The sequence below is a fragment of the Microtus pennsylvanicus genome, chromosome 6 (assembly GCF_037038515.1).
Source record: "Microtus pennsylvanicus isolate mMicPen1 chromosome 6, mMicPen1.hap1, whole genome shotgun sequence".
Lineage (NCBI taxonomy): Eukaryota > Metazoa > Chordata > Mammalia > Rodentia > Cricetidae > Microtus > Microtus pennsylvanicus.
In genome coordinates, this window is record NC_134584.1 from 9551932 (window position 1) to 9566918 (window position 14987).

The 14987-nt window shown below is 41.0% G+C and overlaps 1 protein-coding gene across 2 annotated transcripts in view; it reads left to right on the forward strand.

Moving 5' to 3' along the window:
• The window catches only part of LOC142851762 (uncharacterized), a 48791-nt gene that overhangs the window by 17259 nt on the left and 16545 nt on the right, over window positions 1-14987 (forward strand). Inside the window, exons 1-4 of one of the 2 annotated variants that reach the window (XM_075975772.1) lie at window positions 7-129; window positions 6219-6345; window positions 7153-7248; window positions 9281-10491. In XM_075975772.1, the coding sequence (XP_075831887.1) occupies window positions 124-129; window positions 6219-6345; window positions 7153-7248; window positions 9281-10491 (1440 nt within the window). In that variant the 5' untranslated portion in view covers window positions 7-123. Of the gene's footprint in view, window positions 1-6; window positions 130-6218; window positions 6346-7152; window positions 7249-9280; window positions 10492-14987 lie in introns of those variants that run through there. The other variant, XM_075975771.1, reaches the window with a different exon arrangement.

The following is a 14987-nucleotide window of genomic DNA, read 5'->3' on the forward strand; positions in this document are numbered from 1 at the left end:
GCGACGTCAACTGGACTGGACTCTGCTGTCTGTGCTTCCGGGTTCATTCTACATTTTTGTGTTTCTCCAAACTCTGCGCCTTTCTCAAAGTTGGGAGAGTGTGGCTTGTGCTCCGCGTTCGCCATGGAGGTTGGTCAAGGGTGCAGAGTAGCCTTGCGGGCCCGGAGGCCTGTGCAGGGTGGGCAGGTCCGGCCTGGAGGGAGCGGAGGAGGGGTGGGTGGGAGGCGGGGAGAAGCTGCCTGGTGCGAGACGTGCTGACCCAGGGCTTGGCCGAGGGCTGGGGAGCGCTGGGGAGTGGGCGTGCTGATGGTGCGGGAGCGAATGCTCTGCTGGGGACCCGGCGGCTGCAGGAGTCGACCCTGTGCTTCAGGGACCGGAGAGCTGGCCCGCTAGTGCAAGAAGGGAGAACGTGGAAGGAATGTCCAGGACTGCTAGGGCAGGGTGGCTTGGCCGACTGCTTGTGCCCGAGGCCATGGTGGGAGCTCACATTCCAGCTTGGCTAGGGAAGCATGTCCTTATTACCTCTTACATTGCTGCTGTCAGATTTCTCAGGACATCTACATCTACAGCAAGTAGGGTTTTCTGGTTCCTCCTGTACTCTGTAGCCGGCCTGGGAATCTTGGTTTAAGTTGACAGAAGTTCATAAAGCTCTTCGATTCCAGGACAGAGTTCTGTGGGAGAGTTTGGTATTTGGGATGTTCGTCTCGTTTTCTTTAGAACAAATGGTTAGTTTTCAGGATGGCTCACTTTGGATAGGAATCTGTTCTGTATACCCGCCTTGACCGGATCCTCCCACACGCTCACGTGAGGCGGGAAAAATTCCACAAAGGGCACACTCTAAGCGTGGCACGTTCCAACTGATCCTACATTGCAGGGTAAAAAATACTAGAAAACAAGACCACATCCAATCCCACCAGAGACAGTGATGTCAGCAATTCGGACTCCTTTCCCGAGAGGAGAGGTTAGTTGGTGTGTGGATTGTTAATGGAGTGGCCTTGAATGTCTCTGGGCTGGAGAAATAGTCTCCTACACCTTACAGGCTGTCCACAGTGCGCTCTAATCGCAAGCTTTTCTACCATCCTTAGGCTGTCTAGGAACTCTGAAACCAATGAGTCTGAGTTGTCTTGAGGGGGCGGGGAGATGCCTAAGTATTTATACAGTGTCAGAAAGATTAAAAGATGAAGTTGATCTGTGGTGATTTGTATACAGTCGGCTGCTCAAAATGGTTTTTGTTTGTTTTTCGAGGCAGGACTTCTCTGTGTCACAGCTCTGGCTGTCCTGGAACTAGCTACAGGCCAGGGTGGCCTTGGGATTTCCCTGCCTCGCCTCCAGACTGCTGGGCTTAACGGTGTGTGCCACCACACCCGCTTCACCCTATTGTGCTGTGGTATATTTTGCCACCTTTAATCCCAGCACTCAGGAAGCAGAAGCAGGAGGATCTCTGAGTCCCAGGACAGCCAAGGTTCCACAGAGAAACCCTGTCTCAACAAAACAAAACAAACAAAAAGCAAAACTCTTTTGCCATGCTTCAGTCAAACTGAGTATTCCTGTATTGGAGACTGTCTTACAACATTAAAGTCTATTCCTAGAAAGCACAGGCTTTAAACAACATCATAAACACTAATATTTTCTATGTATTATCTAGCTGTAATTGACGGAGACACTCCTTATTAACATCACTAATCTACAGAAAGCTACTGATACGCCTTTTTACACTGTTTAAGGTGTGAAAAGTTCATGTTCTTGTACCTCAGATCTTGTTTCTTGCAGTGCAGAGGTGATACAGCCATGTGCTCATTTATATTATGGCTCACACACATATATATTTAATAAAAACATGTAGGCAGATGTTTCTTGTCTCGGAGCCACTCAGTCCCAGTTGCCAGGCTGCTGCTTCCCAAATTGCCACACACAGGCTTAATATTACTTATAAATGCTTGAACAATAACTAAGGCTTATTATTAACTAGCTCTTACATTTGACGTTAACCCATCTTCCTTGCTTATGCTCTGCCACTTTGGAAGCTTTTCTCAGTACTGCGTGATCATATCGCTCTCTGTGTGTGCCCGGCGTCTGGCCAGTGTCTTCCTGACTCTGCCCTTCTCCTTCCCATCATCCTTAGTTTGGTTGCCCCACCTATGCTTCCTGCCTGGCTACTGGCCAATCAGCCTTTTATTAAATCAATATAAGTGACAAATATTCACAGTGTACAAGAGGATTATTCCACAGCATATATCTATGCACGCACATACATTTATCATATATTAAATAGACCTGGGATTGAAAAGAAAAAGCAAGTGTATTTTGTATCATACCTTGTTATCTCTGCATTTGGGAGGTGGGAGCAAAAAATCACTTGTTCAGGGTCACTCTCTGCTTCAGTAGCAAATTCAAGGCCAGATATGTTACATGAGTCTTAAAAAAACAAAAGAAAAGAAAACAAAACTTTTTTTTTTAAATAGGAGCCATTGTTCCTTTACTGGGGCGGGGGAAATACTTTCAGTCCCCAGCAAAAACCTGGCTCCCTTCCACATGCGCTAGCCTGGGCTTGGTCTCCTGTATGTGTTTGCCGGTCACTGTGCCGTCCTAAGCACCATTGCTTTTCTTTTCCTACTGCATTCCACTGTTGGTTTGTTGATTTCCTTGTCTATTTTGCAGCCGTTTTCTTGACGTGTCCATCTGGATTCTTCTTCAGATACCAGAGGTAGATTCTTTGCTAAATTTGGGGGATGATCCTTTCTAATACATTTTTCTTGTTTGGGTTATGCCTTACATCTTATGGGTAAAGTCCTACTATGTAACTATAGCTGGCCTTGAACTGTATATAGACAACGGTCTCCTTGAGCTTCCAGAGATCTGCCTACCTCTGCCTCCTGGGTGCTGAGGTTAAAGGTGCACCACTATGTCCATGCCTTGTAATTATCCTTGATATGTGGACTTTATTAATAACAGTGACCCTTGTTGGGCTAGAATATCTGGAACTTCTCAAAGCTATCCTGGGAACATGTGTAATGGCCTTTGGACTGTGTTTTCATTGGCATTGAACTTAACATTCAAGTTCTAATGTTCCTCCCAGTGGCTCTTTGAGAAAGGCAAGTCAGAATTGACTGTTTTGGTCAGGTCTCAAACAATACCGAAATTGAATGTCTGATCCAGTCTTTACATCCCGAGGAAAAGGCAGACATTTGGAGGCTGTCCTCCAGTTCCTGCCTTTGTGGTCTACACGGAAGCAGGGTGTAAGCAAGTACAGCACCGTGACTTTTCTACATCTGAGCAGCTGCATCCCAGCCCTGTCCTTCTCTGTTTTTTGTATGAGTCTCAGTCTGTCACCTTCCATGCCGTGGGCAGTGCACGTGGGTGAATCCCTCACAGGTTTGCTTTGGCACATCCTGAGAATACAATGCCGAGAGACCATGTTCAGCTTAGTGCAGGGACTGTTTTCTTTCCTCTTACACTTTCAGCTCTGTCTCTCTGTTAACTATTCACGGTTGTTGTAAAGGTTTAAAACCTGAATAATTAATATACCACAGTGTATTCTGAGCCCTGTTTTAACTCTGTCAACAAACCAGAAAAACCTTCTGAGGTAGTTTGGATGAAAATGAGCCCATGAGTCATATACTTTAATACTTGGTCTCTATTGGTGAACGCTTTGGGAAGGATTAAGAAGTGTGGCTTGGAGGTGTGTCATTGGGGGCAAGCTTAAGGTTTCAAAAGATTCCCATAATCCCCAGTTTGTTTCCTCTGCCTCGTGCTGGTTTCTCTCCATCTAGGGCTAAAAAATGAGCTGTGATTAACAAGAGCCTAGCATTATAGAACTGATGTTTTATACCAGGGACTGAGAAATCAGCTGTGATTAAAAATAGACCAGAGCCACTGAGGTACTAGCTTCTGGCCTCAGCACAGTGAGCTACAGTCTGGAGCAGGTCAAAACTGAATTTCAAGCTGGCAGCTGCCCTTTGTATGTATGAGTCTGTCACGTGGTACTGATTTTGAAAGTATGAAGAAGCAATGGAGAGCAGGTGGGACATCGCACTGTGAGAGTTCTAGAAAGGCCATTGTCATTTGTACTGGAGACTGCATCGGTGACAGGGTCATGAAAACCAGGTGCGTGCAGACATCAAGACCAAGACTGTCCACTGTGATCATGTCACTTACCATGGAATACAGGCTTGGGTCAGTTTCTTTGGAGCTCTCTACTGGGAATGAAGTAGCTGGTTCATTCATGTAGTTATATGCAGTAGGGAGACTGCTAGTTAGATCCCAGCTGCTCAGGCGCAAAAGTACCACACAGATGTTGTAGAGAGAGGGAGTGGGCCCTTACACCCGAAATAATCACACAGAAACTGTATTCACTGTAAAACATTGCTTGGCCCATTAGCTCTAGTTTTTTATTGGCTAATTCTTACACCTTAATTTAACCCATTTCCATTAATCTGTGTATCACCGCGTGACTGTGACTTACTGGCAAGATTCTAACTGGCGTCCATCTCAGGCAGAAGATCCATGGCGTCTCTCACTCTGCCCTTCTTCCCAGCATTCAGTTCTGTCTTCACCGCCTACCTAAGTTCTGCCCTATCAGGCCCAAAGCAGTTTCTTTATTCATTAACCAATGAAAGCAACACGTGAACAGAAGAACTTCCTACACCACACAGAAACAGTATTAATTAAATCACTGCTTGGTTCATTAGATCTAGGTTCTTATTAGCTAACTCTTACATCTTAATTTAACCAATTTCTATTAATCTATGTATCGTCACAAGGCTGTGGCTTACCATGTAAAGATCTGGCATCCATCTCCTGTGGGGCTACATGACTTGTCACTGACTCTGCCTTCTTTCTCCCAGCATTCAGGTTTAGTTTCCCCCACCTAGCTAAGTTCTATAGGCCCAAAGCAGTTTCTTTATTCATTAACCAATAAAAGCAACACATAGACAGAAGGGCCTCTCACACTAGTTATATTTATAGGGTTCTGAAGAACATGCACAGTGCTTTTCCTACTGTCCGTGCCAGTTTACTTGGGTACCAACTGAGTATCAATGCTGTTGTTATCCATGATCCTTTCTAACAACTTTGTACAATTCACATGAGAGTGAATTCTAAGACTAGGCTGCAGATAGCTGAGGGAATCCTTGTGACTTTGCACTTTATGGTCTCCATCAGAAAGTCTTTTGACAAGGTTCAGAGGATCCTGCAAAGAGGGGAAGGTGGAGACTCTACATATGTTCATAAGTACATACACATACGTCCAGTGCTACAAAGAGCAAAATCTGTTTATTTATTTAATTTATTTATTACCAATCCAAATTCCTACTCCCTCCTCTTCTCCCATTCCCTTCACACACCCTCCCATCCCACCCCCTCTAATCCTAAGAGAGGGTAAAACACTTTGCTTTGTGGAAGGTCCCAGGCCCTCCCTACTACATTTAGGCTGAGCAAGGTATACATCCAAAGAGAATAGGATCCCGAAAAGCCAGTACATGTAGTAGAGATAAATCCCAGTGCCACTATCAGTGGCCCCTCAGTCTGAAAGAGCAGAATCTTGTCTATGACAATATAGATATGTTTATTATTTCCGACCTGGAAAGTAACACAGGATCTCAGCCATAGACAGACTCCAGAGAACTTGATCACACTGACACTGGAGGGATATGGGTGTTTCCAATGGTCCAGTGATATGAGGAAGAGATGCACGGGAAGTACTGATCAGTGGGTGCACAATGCATTTAGGTCAGAGCAGGATGCTTAGGCTATTATTGCACAGAATCTTCAAAATTATTTAAGGACCATCCAAGGTATATATCTAGCTGCTAGTATTATCTAACAAAGTATACAGCTAACATTATATAACCCTTCATTAATATGTACATCTCTCATTTTTACAAGTTAATCTAAACAGTAAGACTATTACTGCCCTCATGGATCATTTTGAACATTATACATTAAGATGACAGGGGAGCTAAAATATAGAAAATTTAAAAGTAAGAGGTAAAAAAGGTAGTGTCATGTATTGCTAACACTAGACCTTTGAAGACCAATGCAATTGAGTCATGAGTTCAAAATCTGCTTTAGGAGCATCGCAGATACACGAATACCAGACAGAGAGGGAGAAACAAAAGAAAATATTAGTATTACATTTAGTGTATTTAGAATATTCAAATGTTGTCTATGCTGTTAAATTGTCCTATTTGATTAATTTATGATAATTATTTTTATTTCAGGAACTTCTGTCATTCACAGATGTGGCCATTGATTTCTCTGCAGAGGAGTGTGAATGTCTGGACCCTGATCAGTGGAGTCTGTACAGGGATGTGATGTTGGAGAATTACAGCAACCTGGTGTTCCTGGGTGAGGATCACGTCAACAGGGAATTATTTATTCACTGTCAACATGTGACTTCCTCCATTTGTAGAATATCTTATGGGAGTTTGTGCTTTTGATTGATTAGCTTTGTTTTTTCCTTCCTTCCTTCCTTCCTTCCTTCCTTCCTTCCTTCCTTCCTTCCTTCCTTCCTTCCTTCCTTCTCTTTCTCTTTCTTTCTTTCTTTCTTTCTTTCTTTCTTTCTTTCTTTCTCTCTCTCTCTCTCTCTCTCTCTCTCTCTCTCTCTCTCTCTCTCTTTCTTTCTTTCTTTCTTTCTTTCTTGCTAAGACAGGGTTTCTCTATGTAGCACTGACTCTCCTGGAGATTGCCTTGTAAATCAGGCTGGTCTCTGCCTCCCAAGTGCTGGGATTAAAGGTGTGTGCCGCCACCCTTGAAGCTGGTCGATTAGTTTCGTATGCCCATTTTTAAAGGAAAAATTAGGGGAAATATTAATATAGCTAAGAAACATTCTCTTTTTGTGCTTTTATCAGGTTTGTTTTCCTAGTGTGCACCCTGTGGTAGCAATGTTAGAAGCTCAGTGGCATGAGACATGGAGCCCATGTGTTAAAGAAAGTATCCCACCCTTCATCTTTAATACTTTAATACTTTTCCTGTAATGAGGTTCAGGATCTGTAGGTTGTAAACTACTCCTAAGCATCCTGTATTTCATGGAATATTTAAACACAGGATTTTCCATAATTGTGCACCATCTCTTTCCTTATAAGCACAGAACTGGGGTTCATGTGATAATTTCTAGAAGAAACAGACAAGCATCTTGTTCTCTTTTCCAAACAGGTCTTGCTTTCTCTAAGCCGTATCTGGTCACATTTCTGGAGCAAGGTACAGAGCCTTGGAGTGTGAAGAGACAATCAGCAGCTGCCAGCCATGCAGGTGTGTAGGAACGGGCACAGTAGAGCCAACAAATGACAAGTCTGTGTAAAGTGTATATTGAGAAGTTGTGTTTTGCTGGAAACCTCTTACTGTCAAAGGCTTTTCCTGTATGATGTTTACCGTGATAATCCTCTCCAGGAAGCTTTGGATGTTTTAGTAGTGATTGCCAAAGTCCTTTATCATCATTCCTCTTTTGTTGTATCTCTGTGTAGTGTCTGTCTGTATTCACATCTGCACGTGTCTGGGTGCCTGTGTGCATACAGATTCACATGCACACATGCTTCTGGAGGAGCAATGCTGATGTTGAGAATCTTTCTTGATCGCTCTCCTACCTTATTCATGAAGTCAGGGTTTCTTAGCCAAACTCAGAGCTCGTCCCCTCAGCCAGTTTGCTCTAGGGATTTCCCTGTCTTCATCGTCCAGCCCTGGAACCACAAGCCAGACACCATGGCAACCCCACATTTACAAACATTCTGGTATCCGAACCCCAGTCTTTATACTTGTGTGGCAGGCATGTGAACTGTTGAACCATCTTCCCAGTCCCAGTCCTTTCATTTTTTTCCTGGAAGGTCTAGATTATTACAGGCTTTTCTTTGCTTCCTATGAACTAGAAAACATCTACACACTTCTACAAGCCTTAGTAGGACAGTGACACACAGAGAAGCATCTCTGGTTTCATTTACATGATCATAAGCCGAACTGGTTTCATCAGAGCTCTTGTGTGTGTGCATGTGTGTACACATGACACTGCCAGTTTTGAGGACAAGGGACACTGGAGCTATTTTCTCCTTCTGCCGTATGGGTTGTGAGGATGGAGAAGAGGTGTTCAGACAGATTTGGGGTTAATGCTCTTTAACTTCTGAGCCATCTTACTGGTCTGATAATGTATTCCTATGAAGGTTGGGTGTATTTTTATACTTTTTTTTGCCACACACTCAATGTTTTAAATTTAAAATACCATGCTTTTACAAGTATATAGTCATAGCTGAAAACTATATATCTAGATAAACTCCGTTAGTAGATCTTTGATACTCTTTCCAATTTTTATGAGTCCCAACCTCATGCAACTTTATTTTCTGTGTTTGATTTTTTTTTTACTCTCGGCTCCTTTACATTTTATGATAATATGCTTAGCTGTACCCATGATGTTTTTCTAGATGATACTACCTGTTACTGACTGTATTCTTTAGGACAATGTAAGAAAGTAAGATATCTATGCTTTAGGTCTATTGAGAATGAAACTGTTATCATTGCCTATAAAAATATCATTTCTGATTTCAAGCCATGTGTATTTTCTCTCTTCGTTGGATACTCAATAGTTGTAGCCCTCTAAGTGGGTGTTCCCAGAAATTGCGCAACTTTTGTATTTATTGATAGACACGTTCCCCTTAGCTAGACTTATGCCACTTGTAAGTAAATGAGAAAGTTTTTTGTAATTTGGTTTTTTTAAAGTATTTATACTATTGTTGGTAAAACATAACACTCTCTGAAATATATATTGTATACTGTTTAAAAGTGTTATGTAGCAAATCTTTACAAGATTTTATAGCTTTGAAACATGAAACTGTATGCTCAAAAAAATTTTTGTATTTCTTCCTCCAACCAATCTATCACAATCACCATTGGCTTCCTGTTTGACATGTGTTTTAACTGTGAGTTTTTATGTAAGACCAAAAATAGAGTATTTATATAATGGGTTTATTTCCTTTAGTACAATGCTCTTTCAGAATTTTTTATTTAGGTGTTATGTCAAGTTTGCCTATTTAAGGTAAGTAGTTCTCCATTATTTGTTTGTTCCACATTGTCTTCACATTCTCAGTTCAGTGGTAGATTAGGTTGTTACAACTGTATTTTCTAAATGATGCTACTAGGGACATAGGTGTGCAAATGTCTGTACTTTCCCATTATGATGTCTCTATGTGTCAAAATATAGTCACAATTTTAAAGTATTCATATTAAAAATTGAGCAGCACAATTATAAAATATGATGGCATACTTATGCTTGTACTGACCCTTCAACCCTTCCCTACAGGATCAAAGCCCCATAAATGTAAAGAATGTGGGAAGGCCTTTGATAGAAACTCAGTCCTCATTCAGCACCAGAGAATTCACACTGGAGAGAGACCCTATGCATGTGAAGAATGTGGGAAATCTTTCAACTATTCTTCCAGCCTTAAACAGCACCAAAGAATTCACACTGGAGAGAAACCATACAAATGTGAGGTGTGTGGCAAAGCCTTTAGCTGTTCGTCATATCTGGGTAAGCATCAGAGAATCCACACTGGAGAGAAGCGCTACAGATGTGAAGAATGTGGCAAGCCTTTCACTAATTGTTCAGGCCTTGTTGTTCACCGAAGAGTCCACACTGGAGAGAAACCCTACAAATGTGAGGAATGTGGCAAGGCCTTTAGCGTTCGCACAACGCTTTCGAAACATCAGATAATTCACACTGGAGAGAAGCCGTACAGATGTGAAGAGTGTGGAAAGACTTTTAATGTTCACTCAACACTTTCTAAACACCAGAGAATTCACACCGGAGAGAAACCTTACAAGTGTGAAGAATGTGGCATGGCTTTCAATGTTCGCTGCATCCTCTCTAAACACCAGAGAACCCATACTGGAGAGAAACCCTACAAATGTAAAGAATGTGGCAAAGCTTTTAACTGTTCGTCCAGCCTTCACCAACACCAACAGATACATAGAGGAGAGAAACTCTACAAATGTGATGATTGTGACCAGGCGTTTAGCTGTTCTTCTTACCTGTACAAGCATCGGCGAATCCACAGTGGTATGAAACCCTACAAATGCAAGGAATGTGGCAAAGCCTTTTACTGCTCTGTCAACCTTATTTACCATCAAAGAATTCATACTGGAGAGAAACCATATAAATGTGATGAGTGTGGAAAAGCCTTTAGCATTTGTTCAACTTTTATGAAACACCAGCGAATACATAGTGGAGAAAAACCTTATAAGTGCAAAGAATGTGACAAAGCCTTTAATAATTGTTATAATCTAATTCAACACCAAAGAATCCATACTGGAGAAAAGCCCTTCAAATGCAAAGACTGTGGCAAAGCCTTCAATTATACTTCAAGCCTTGCTCAGCATGAAAGAATTCACACTGGAGAGAAACCCTACAAATGTGAACAGTGTGGCAAGGCCTTTAACTCTTCTTCAAACCTTAAACATCACTGGAGACTCCACACTGGAGAGAAGCCCTACAAATGTGAACAGTGTGGCAAAGCCTTTAAAAATTGTTCAGGCTTTACTCGACACTACAGAACTCATATCAGAGAAAATCCAGATTAGTGTAAACACTGTCTCAAAGCCTTCAACAGTTGTTTAGTGATACTTCAACACTAGAGAATTCATATGAGAGAGAAACTCTACAATAAAAGGGGTAAGGGAAGACATTTAATAACCCTTATTCAACATCCAACATTTCATACTGGAGAGACCTTATAATGGTGAAGAAGATGACTCTCTTGAGCATTCTGTATTTATGCAACATCAAAATTTAGATTTCAGAGAATCCCTACAAATGCCAATAATGTGGGAAGTCCTCTTTAACCACAAGTGAATTCTAATCAAACTTCATATACACGTAGTGACTTGGGAAGGAACAGTCAGCTATATAACACTGGGAGAAGCAAAGAGTAAAACGCACTATGTAAGCAGTGTTGCAGGACTTTCCTCATTATGTAGACCTTAAGAGGTTTAAGGAAATGAGCGTAGACAAACTTCATGAATTGTATGCATAGAATTTAACACAGCATGGAATCTTGCTTATAATTCATAGGGGATGGGATAGAAAAACTCATTATAGACTTTGGGATATAGATAATTTAAGTTTATGAGGATATCAATATGTTATAAATACAAGTTATAACATAAACTCAATTTGAAAACTATAGGATCACAACTGTTAGGTAATTTTATCAGAAGAATATGACTGAGTCCTGATACTTAAGTGTCTGTTTCTTTTTTTTTTCAGAAATCATATAACACACTATTGGAATATGAAGTTTAGTGACTTTTATAAATAAAACTGAACAGTTCTTAAATGCATTGTCAATGTTGTGTATAGAATTACATTCTGTTATAGACATTAAAGTATCTACCTTAGTGAGGTGTGATGGCTCACCTTGGTTGTCCTCTTGACACATCCAGGAAGAGGGAACGTCAATTAAGAATCATCTCTAGCAGATAAGCTTATGACCATGACTGTTACATTTTCTTTAGCACAATGATATAGGAGGTCCCAGTCCACAGAGGACTATAGCAGCCCTCGGCTATGAGCCTGGGCTGTGTACGAACCGTATCCAAATGAGACTGCGAGTAAGCCAAGTAAGTAGCATTCCTTCTTGATCTTTGCTTAGGTCCCTGCGTCACATTTCTTTAATGACAGACCGTAATGTGTAAAATGAAATAAACCCTTTCTTCTCCAAGTTGTTTTCTGGTCATGGGGTTTATCAAAGTAGCAGAAAAAAAACTAGGGCCTAAGGAATCTAGGTAACATTTTAATTATAACTACTGGCGATTAGTGGAATAGTTAGTCTGTTCCAATGTTAATGTGCTTCAGCTAATTTGTAGCATATTATCATCCACTTATCAATTAGTTTTATATCATGCATTTTATAATAAAGTTATGCCCTTTTGACTCTTGTATTTTATATCAAATTTTATCAAAGAGTTTTACTATAGAACCTCTTCAGCATAACGGTATACTCACTGCTAGGAGTCATTCACATCAGCTGAAATATGTAATTATAATATGTACGCTGGGACTGAGAGAATTTGAGGGGACTGCTCAAGTAGAAGATGTCTTAGGATTTCTATTGTCATGAAGAGACACCATTACCACAGCACCTGTGACAAAGAACATCATTCAGTTGTGGTGGCTCACTTACAGTTCAGAGGCTCAGTCCATTGTCCTGGTAGGACATGGCAGTGTTCAGGCAGACATGGTGCTGGAGAGGTAGCTGAAATGTCTACATCTTGCAGGTAACCGGAAATGGATGGTCTCACTGGGTTTGGCTTGAGCATATATGTGACTTGAAAGCACACCTCCACAGTGACATCCTTCTTCCAACAAGGCTACAAGTGCCATGCCCCTTGGGAGCCATTTTCTTTCAAACCGCCAGAGAAGCTAATTTCAAATAGTTGACTTCTCATTATCGACCAGTCAACCACACATCCTGAGCCACATGCACACCCCTGATCTTCAGAGAGCTCATTTCTCTAAATAATTTGCTTTTTAGTCTTTTGTTTGTTTGCTTGTTTTTTTTTAGACAGCGTTTCTCTGTGGCTTTGGAGCCTGTCCTGGAACTAGCTCTTGTAGACCAGGCTGTTTACAGAGATCCGCCTGCCTCTGCCTCCCAAGTGCTTGGATTAAAGTCATGCGCCACCACTGCCTGGCTGCTTTTCAGTCTTTTTATGCTGATTCTAATATTGTTAGTCTTGCATCACATAATATATTGTTTATAAAAGAAGGAAGGTTTAGTTTACCAATTACGTGCTTTTAGTAATGTCTAATTTTATTAATCATTTTCAGAAATTGCCTTTAAATTATTATACTAAGTGAATATACTAAGATATGCATTCATTTATTATTACATCTTATTTTTTTAAACATATTCCTCTCCATTTTGGTAAGATACAGCTTAGTGGTTGGTGTTGACTGAGATACTATGTTGAGGCAGACACTGGGAGAGCTTCATATATGCTTTTGTTAGAAACAACAGAAACAAAATAATCTTCCCTAGCAAGCAGAGAAACTCAGAATGGGATTCTTGGTTTTTTGAAAAAGAAAACTGATGGTATGAAAGCAACTGTGCTGTCTCTTCAGAGCGCGCACTGAGCTTCTGGAGAGCACGTCCCATTTCCTAGTGTCTTCTTCTTTGCTTGTTCATTTTAACTCCCAGCTACATGCTCAACACAGCCATTGTCCTTTATAGCCACCACTACGACTCTTTGCTTATTTTCTCTTCTCCCCACTCAACTTCATCTTACCGGAAATTTTCATTTCTGATGTGTACTCTCATTTTCTCTATTGTAAGGGTATTTTTCAGGTACTCGCGGCATCCTTCATTTTCAGTGCTCGTTCCTAATTGACCCAAAGTAGCCATAGTTGTGTATGCTGTAGAATATGGTTTTGATATATTTGTCAATTGTGTAATAAATGGAATTTGCAGGTAGAGCGCCTCAATCATTTATGATTTTGATGGTAAGAATAGCTGGGGTCCTTCAGGCTACCGTGTTATGGATCGCAAGTTATGAGCTGTCAGTATCCCGTAGTGATATTGAGTGCTTCCCATATAAATTATATATTAGTATGTCTCATTTGGAGAAATAATTCCTATATATGTCCAATTTTGAACCAAATTATTTGAGTAGTTTTGATATGTCGTTTGACAACACTATCATCTGAATTAACCATTGAGGGATTCATTTCGGACAAACATTCATCATCGAATTCTAGAACAATTCGAATGCACATACTCCTACTACATACTGCATAGATTTCAGCTATTTCTATCAGGTAATCAGTAGGGAAAAACTCATGAGTGAAGCCTCTCTAGAAGCCCCAAATCACATATTCTTTTCTCTCTTCCCTGGTCCTCATTTTTGCAGTCTAGAAGCCTCCACTGACGGTGTTTTTCTTTGTGTGAAGGAGCACTGCCTTTGTAGCGTTCTTTACTGCAGAGTTTGGCTTAAAGCATATACTTCGGTGTTTTCAGTTTCCATTACTTTCCTTCTGAGTGAAGTACCACATATACCAAACTTGTTTCAAACTTGCTGTGTACCTAAGGATGACTTCAGACCTCTGATGGTCCTGTTTCAAGTACCCAGATGCTGGGATTTCCAATGTGTAAGACCAGACTTGCTTTTATGCAAGCACCTTTAGTTCGAATTTCCAAATACTCAGACCATGAACACCTTTTCACATATTATCTGTTTGCATCGCACATTTGAAGAATGGTCTTTTCAGAATGTTTGCCCACCTTTTAAGATTAGTGATTTGCTTTTTCTTATGAATTCTTTTGTAGTACTTCATAACACCCTCGATATTAAACTTCTGTCTGATACAGTTGGCCAACAATTGATCCCACTCTTTCACCTCTTACTCTCTCCGGTGTTTCTACTGTTGTTTCCGTTGCTTGGCAGAAGCTTCTTAGTTTCATGTGATCACATTTGTCGGTTCCAGTGATAATGTCTTATGTTGCTGGAATTTGGTTACCTATCTGGTAACTTAGAAATTTAAAATCTTTGACCTTTGATTTTTCGCAGCAGGGTAAGAGATGTGGATCTACTTGTATTCTCCTTTATATGGAATCCAGGTTTTCCACATCATTTATTTAAAAAGGTATATGGGGGCTGGGAAGATGGCTCAGTGATTAATAGCACTGGCAGCTCTTCCAGAGGTCCTGAGTTCAACTTCCAACAATCCACAGGGTGGCTCACAACCATCTGTAGTGAGATCTGATGCCCTCTTCTAGTGTGCAGGCATACATGCAGGAAGAATAAATAAATTTTTAAAAGTAGTATTTTCTTCAGTATATATTTTTGCTACTTTTGTCAAAACTGGGGCTGTAACCATTTGGTTTGTTTCTTGATCACACAACACATACCCCCTCCCCCTGTGTGTGTATGTTTAGTTTTTTTATGAGCCACGGTTTATGTAGTTCTGGCTGTCCTCTGTAGACCAGGCTGGCCTCACACTCAGATCCACCTGCCTC